Source organism: Phaseolus vulgaris, chromosome 4 (genome assembly GCF_000499845.2).
Source record: "Phaseolus vulgaris cultivar G19833 chromosome 4, P. vulgaris v2.0, whole genome shotgun sequence".
In the NCBI taxonomy this organism is placed as follows: domain Eukaryota; kingdom Viridiplantae; phylum Streptophyta; class Magnoliopsida; order Fabales; family Fabaceae; genus Phaseolus; species Phaseolus vulgaris.
In genome coordinates, this window is record NC_023756.2 from 33990912 (window position 1) to 33998776 (window position 7865).

The window sequence follows — 7865 nt, forward strand, 5'->3', positions numbered from 1 at the left end:
GAAACTAATTAGAAATTAATTACCAATTTTAATTATGTTAAAGAATATAGTGTTGTCATCATGATAATAATTTCAACAATTAAATTTTGAAAAAAAATCTAGAAACAAATATATCAGAGTATGTTTCCATTGTTCAAATATATCTTACAAGGGGAGGAGAAGTCAAAATGGTATTGTAGAACCTAGGATAACATTTCAAATTTGATGATTAAAATCATGACAGTTGAAGCTTTTCAAAAGCTCAGGAAGATGATAGGGTGTGTTTTATTGCTCTTAGTTTCAAGGAGAAAATGAAGAGGTCTTTGATGACTTGTTTGTTATAAATTAGGAGAAGAATTTAGCAAAATATTAGGGATTGGAAAGTGAAGAAGAATGAAAAGGAAAGGTGAAGGAACATAGTGTGAATGCAACTATTCCCTATGAAAATAGTATAGAATAAAACACTAGGGATATTGTTTGGAATTTGAAGAACTAAATAATGTTGTAAAATATGGTCTTAAATTACATATTAATCAAATATCATAATTATCAACCTTCATAACCAATATATTTAGAGTATTTAAATATTTTATTGGAGGGTTATAAGATTAAGATTAAGTTATTAAAGGACATGCTCACATTATAACAAAATCATCAAATACTTTTTTTAAGATATAATTAATTACTGTATTAACTAAATTAAATATTATTTTTAAAATAATTATTTTATTGATATTTAAAATAGTTTTTATTATTAATAAAATTTATAAACTAATTTTTAAATTGATATTTAATTATTAAAATTTTAAAAATAAGTAAAAGTTTTTTATAACTAATTAAATATTAATTTAAAAATTATTTTATTAATAATAAAAACTACTCTAAATATTAATTATTTTTGTAATTTTTAAAATAGTATCTAATTTAGTTAATATAGCAATTAATTATTTTATTTTTGTAATTTTTAAAATAGTATCTAATTTAGTTAATATAGTAATTAATTATTTTGATTTTTAAAATTAGAATTTATATTTGATGATTTTGTAGTGATAAGTAATATTAAAATATATAAAACTAGTAAACTGATTGATATTTTACTGTATCAAAGTGATTTAAAACATATAACAACAAAAACGTCTTCAACCCAAAAGAAAGACAGACAATAATTAATATTGATATTATAAAAAAATTCTGTATTATCAATGTGATTCTGCAGATTGGAAATGAGACCAATACTCTTTCACAAGTTGCTTGAACAACGATCCTTCTTTCATCATCAAGCTCGTTGGTACATCATACTCTACTAACCTTCCTGTTTAAAACAAGTAAATGATTAAAAAAAGTCCTCACATTTATTCTAATAGAAAATTTCAAGTGTGGAAATTAAGTACCTCAAATTTTACAAGGTGTCTAAATCAACTACCCCATTGTTTATTAAATTACCCTTTAACTAGTGAATGCAACTAAACCATATGCCAAACAACATGCCTATGCAATGAATGGTGTGTGCCTAACCAAGTATTTATGGGTAGAATTCTGGTTAGGAACCTATAAAATCAACTATTTGCATTCTTTCAACATGGTCTCATAGTGGGGAAAGTTTAGTTTGATATTAAGATATAAGAAAATGGGAATGGACTTATGGATAGTTTGATAAAGGTTTGTAGAACATGAAAAGGGTTGTCTACATCCAATTTACCATCACTGATTGCAAGAACCATTGTGCAATCCATCACAGTTGGTATCCTGTGTGCTACTGTGATCACTGTGCAATCTGCAAACTCAGTTCTAATTGTTTTTTGCAGAATCAAATCAGTTGCATTGTCAATTGATGCAGTTGCTTCATCCAACACCAATATCCTACTTCTCCTTAAAAGTGCACGCCCCAAACAAAATAATTGCCTTTGTCCCATGCTCCAGTTTGATCCATCTTCAACAACTGTAGAACAACATTTTACTAGTTGTTATTAACTAGGAAAGTACTTGTGACATAATTACAATCAATATTTTACAAAACGGTTTACGACCACAACTGTGGCGGCATCAACCTCATTTCTCCACAATTTCCCACAATATCATGAACTGTGACAGAACCCAACTGAAATTTCAAACCTTGATTACCATAATGTTGACAATGTACCTGGGGAGTTTAGGCCCTGAAATTTTTCTTGGACAACTTCTCGTAGCTGACACTTCCCAAGAACCTTCATATTGACAAACAATTAGGCTACATTTGTAAAGTTGAGTACAAATAAACAGAATGTGGATGGTTTTACCTCCCATATCTCGTGATCAGAGTATTGAGATAAAGGGTCCAAATTATATCTAACAGTCCCATTAAAAAGAGTAGGATCCTGAGGTATTACACCAAAACGTGACCTCAAATCATGAAGGCCAATAGAAGATATGTCTATGCCATCAACTACAATTTTTCCACCTGCTGGCTCCACAAGACGAAATAATGCACTGATGAGAGTGGACTTCCCACTGCCTGTCCTTCCAACTATTCCAATCTTGTGTCCTGCTTTGAATGTGCATGTGATTCCATGGAGTATAAGTGGTCCATCAGGCCTGTATCGTACCTGTCTTGGTATAAACAAGCAAATTATATATGCATATCATTTCATATTTGAACATTAATATTCACGTTTTAAGTAAGTACCAATTACCTGCAAGTCATTTAGTTCTACTTTACCAGCAACTGGCCAATTTGAAGGAGGACGATTTCCTTCTATTACTTCACTTGGTATATGCATATATTGATTTAGCCTCTCTACAGAAATTATGTAATTTGCTAGATTGCATTGACTTTGAATTGAAAATACTAGTTGAGCATTTAGTGTAAGGCCATATGAGAGAGCCATGCCAATGAATCCTAGAACAAAGGATATTTAAAATTAATAAACTTGCATCAAGAGAGATAATGCTACTGTTTGATGATAAAATAAAAGTACTATGAAGATAACTGTAATGCTAAACACCATGATATTTCATATGTAACATGACCGAAGTCTTACCAGAGCTGAAAGTCCCTGGTGGAAGAGTAACCATGCATAGTGCTGTGGAGGAAAGAAGTACTGCACTAACTATTTCTAATCTCTGGATCAGCCACTCATTTGAGGCAAAACTGTGGAAGAAGGGACTGGCATTGATGTCAATTAGATCAAGATTCTTCTCAAAGAAACGATCTTCTTCCTCAAAGGCTCTTATTGTCACAACTCCAGCAGTAGTTTCAGCTACATGATTAGCTACCAATGACTTTGTTGTGCCATTCATCCGCATCACTTCTTTTGCAGTGGAAAAGTAGTATCTCTAGTTTTAAAAAAGAACTACATTGTTTAGTTTCAAAACATGGATACCTGATATTATATATAGTAAAAGATCATCAAAAAGTTTCCAAAAGACAAAAGCTAAAGAACAATAAGCATTATTTAGTCAAATTTGATGGCTTTCCCGAGGCAAGTCAAAATAGAAGATACCATTTTAGTATCAAAACAGTTTTCAAAGAAGAATTTGTCATTACCTGCAAGCGTATTGCAATGTAAAGCATCGGTACAGCGATAAACAAGATTTGCCAAGTGATAATTGCTAAAACTGTGAGGTTAGTATAGAAGTTTGTAGTACCTCCCACAGTAAAAGCAATAATAAAAGGGATATCAATATCCATAATGCTTAAATCTGATGAGACCTGCACAGGAAATGACTATCAAAATATTATTACAATTCATAGCATGGAAAGGAATTATTTAGTATACATACCCGACTAAGTATTCTTCCCAATGGTGTAGAGTCATAAAAGGACATCGGTGCAGAAAAAAGGGAGTTCATTAACTGTAAAAATAGATATTTTGATGATTGAATACCCAAGGCAACAAGAAGTAGAGTTCTGATCAGTAAGAAAACAGTAGAAACAGCCCCAATCATGAAGTAAACAACAATCAGCCGCAATGTGCTAACTTGGTAACTGTCAACATTAGCAGCCATCCATGAGTTTTGCAATATCTGGCAAATGACAAACAAGAGGTGACAAAGAGAAGTCACAAAGAAGTAAATATAGCCTTTCTTCTGATTCAAATACTGAAAGTAAGGCTTCAACCCCGTGTCTCCTATCTCTCTCTCCTCTTCCTTTATTAACTGATTTCCATTTGGGGCATCTGATTGTTTCTCCTTGAAAGCTTGTGTAATCTCTTTAGCAGATATTAAAGGCCTCTTGGAAGAAGAAGCATTCATAGGCTTGTCAGAACCAGCAGTTTTCTTGTGAGCATTAACAAGATCTTGGAATTCTTGGCTTGAGGACAACAAATGATGATAAGGAGCAGATTCTAGGATTTCCCCATTTGACATCAACTGAGGAAAAGGAAAAAAAAAACTTCATTCTACAAGTAAAAGCAAGATAAATAACAAGGATATGGAGCCTAATGATTACAAAAATGAAATCAGTAACTTCCAATTCATTACTAATTTACTATCACTAGTTATGTGCAGGAAACAGAGAAAAGAAGAACTTTAGCATAATAACGTCCTGATTTTAATGAATTACCAAAACAGAATCAAACGCTGGTAGAAAGTCAACTTGATGAGTCACGAGTAAAACAGTTTTCTCTTTCAGACCATCCATGATGTATTCCTGCCAAGTTTAAAAACCATGTTTGAATAAAGAATGTCACATAAAACATAACTGTAGTATGTGAAGTAAGGAAGATGAAATTACATTAAACAAACTTGTGGCAGTATGTGCATCAACAGCACTAAATGGATCATCCAAAAGATATACATCAGCATTCTGATAAAGAGCACGCGCAAGTTGAATTCGCTGCTTCTGGCCTCCACTCAAGTTAACTCCTCTCTCACCTATTTGTGTGAGATCTCCGTAGGGAAACAGCTCCAAATCCTTTAGTAGTGATGATCTACGAAGTGTTTCTTCATATCTATGAGCATCCAAATTTGATCCAAACAAAATATTTTCCCGTATAGTGCCTGTCTGTATCCATGCTGTTTGAGAAACATATGCAAACTTTCCATGAACTTCAATCTGTAATGCAATAGAGAGAATTAAACATCCATTAATGGTATAGTGTCAGTATAGTGAGTTGAATTCACATGCTAAATATAACTATTAATTATGAAGTAGAAATGTCATCAACGTTATAGCCAACAAGAGTACCCCAAGATTTAATAGTATATTCTATAATATAGGAGCATAAAAGGAATAAAATCTTACAGTTCCTTTTATCATAGGAACCTCTCCAAGAATTGTAGCTAAGAGGGTTGATTTGCCTGAGCCAACTTCTCCACAAATAGCAAGCTTTTGCCCATGTCTAATCTCCAAGTTTATCTTCCTTAGTGTTGACTTTGATACATTACCTTCCCATGAAAAATCAGCAGATTTGATTGTAATTGACCCTTTACTGCCATCAAAACTTTTATCCCTGAAATTTAAACTTTGCAATTCAGGTGCATTAAGGAATTGAACAATCCGGGCAAATGCTACTCTTGCTTGAATGACCACCCCAATAACATCTGGGATGCCTGTAATTGGCTCCTGCACAAGACGTATAGTCGCCACAAATGTGAATAGATTATTTGCGTGCAAAGGAATATTCAAGAAGTAACATGTCCCAAAAGAAGCAGCAGAGACCAAAATTGGTGAGGTCCAAAATAGAAAGATGTTGTAAGCCTTTCTCAATTGCACTGAACGTAAAATTTTCAGTTCCAAACTTCTTAGTCTTTCTATAGCATTTTTAAAATGAGTTTCCCATGCATACAGCTTCAGGACTTTCATATTTGTAAGAGCCTCAAAACTCGCCTTCAATCGCTCATCTTGTGCCACCATGAGTTTGCTCTGAAACTCATGCTGCAACTTTGCTAGGGGAACGTTGCAAAGCACGGTGAGGACTATCACTACCAATGAGGATATTGTTGCTATCCCAATAGCATGAAAAAGTATTACTACTGCAATACATATTTGGAGGCTTGTTGTCCACAACTGGTGAAACCAGTATGGAAATTCTCCAATTCTGTAAGCGTCCACAGTCACATAATTCATTATCTCACCACTCGAGTGTGTCAATCTAGCTGCACTTGACAACCTCAATATTTTTTTATAAATTGCTGCAGTAAGTAATGATCTAACTTTCATTCCAACAAGCCTACTGCGGAAATACCACTGCCTTTGGCACAGGGACTCCATGATCTTTATGATGAAAAGTGATACGACCAATACATAACCCTCATATTTGAAGCTTCCATTACCCTCAGAAACCAATATAAAAGCATTCAGAAGTACAGGACCAGTTGACAGGGTGAGTACCTTGAGCAAAGCAAAGAATCCAGTCACCAAAATCTCTCTCCTGTGGCACCAGACTATGGTCCACAAAACTGATGATTGTGATAATGGTTCTTTTCCCTTTTTCCAGTTCAAACGTTCTAAATATGACAAATAGCAACTTTCTGTTCGATCTGATTCTCGTAACTTCGGGATATCCTCTTCCTGGAGTGTTTTCTCTTGACCCCTTTTCATCAATGGATTTAACCACCAAAATGACATCTTACTAAGGAATCCAGCTTTGGCAAATGGAGTCACATAATTATCTGGATCAACTTCACTGAATTGACCATTCAAAGGGTCGTAAAGGCCTTCATCAATTTCTCTGTCAGTGTCTTCACATTTATATACTTTGTAAGTACACAAGAGCAGTAAAACTGACCCTGGAAAAGACAGAAAATCTAGAGCTTGCTTGAAGGTCAATTTTCTGCTACTAATTGTGTAAGACATGGATAGAATACAGAAAATAATAGAAACAAATAACGTAAGAAGAGAAAACAACCACAACCATGATCTTGGAAGTTGTTTCAACTGAAGACTTACACTTAGGCCTACTAACAACCATCTGAATCCTAGAAAAAGCTCTGGCAACCACAACTTAAGAGGGAAGAAAGTGTGCCTCTTTCTTAATTCCTCCTCTAAAACCCAAATGCCTAAGCACACATACAACAACCCCAGAAAACCATTGGTTATGGCAGAAACTAGCTGCAAGTTTGAATATCTTTCCACCTGAAGCTGACCACGAAATGGTTTGAACAAAGACTTCTGTATCAAAATGAATCCTAGCATGATCAGTAGCAAAACATCAAAGCAGATAATCAAGAACTGGTAGGTGCACGTAGAAGGATCTTTCAAAAACTTGATATCGTAACTGAAAGGTGGTTTTACTCCATTCCCAGGATAATCAGATTCTCCACAAACCATGCTCCAAAAGTTCTCCATCATGGTAAGTTTCTTTGCCGCTTAAACTCTGTTATGAAGGACAAGAAAGTTATATCTTTATTAAGAAAAGATAGTGATCAATTTTTTTTAAGAAAGTGAACTAAGAAATGGTCACAATAAGTACTGTAATGCCAACTCTACCAAAAGCCTATCTCTGCACAGTTATCTAAAATGGAATCGTCTTTAACAAGTTCATATTTTAAAAAATAAAAATAAGAAACTGATAATATTATTTTAAAATGTATAATTTTACCTATTTAAAAAAATTAACTATAATTTGTAATATAGAAAGTATTTGTCCAAAATAGTAACATAATTTATGTCTTAAATCCTTTAAAAAGTATTCTTTATATTTAATTTACAATTTTGTACTAAATAAAAGTATTATATCACTCTTATAACCATTCAATTATAATAGTACTTATTCCACTTATAATTTTTTTTAAAAGATTTACTTTCACTTAACTTATACATCTCATTTATTAACATTATATATTTTTATATTAAAATGTAAAAGCTTTGTAGATTTGCAGATAAAACCTATCCTCTTAAGTTTAAAAGAAAATAAATTATCTCTTATTGAGTCTCATTCCTTGCATCTTATATATACATTAATTGG

General features: G+C 33.0%; 1 protein-coding gene across 1 annotated transcript; it reads right to left on the reverse strand.

Annotated features, from left to right (window-relative positions):
* Nucleotides 1-1038: 1038 nt before the first annotated feature.
* LOC137837553 (ABC transporter C family member 10-like) lies at nucleotides 1039-7379 on the reverse strand. Its single transcript, XM_068646572.1, has 11 exons — nucleotides 5201-7379; nucleotides 4691-5011; nucleotides 4520-4606; nucleotides 3739-4326; nucleotides 3503-3667; nucleotides 2997-3291; nucleotides 2649-2854; nucleotides 2256-2561; nucleotides 2120-2183; nucleotides 1679-1918; nucleotides 1039-1291 (listed from the first exon to the last, which is right to left on the reverse strand). Exons 1-11 carry the CDS (start codon nucleotides 7247-7249, stop codon nucleotides 1179-1181), a joined length of 4434 nt encoding a protein of 1477 aa, XP_068502673.1. The 5' UTR covers nucleotides 7250-7379; the 3' UTR covers nucleotides 1039-1178.
* Nucleotides 7380-7865: the final 486 nt, after the last annotated feature.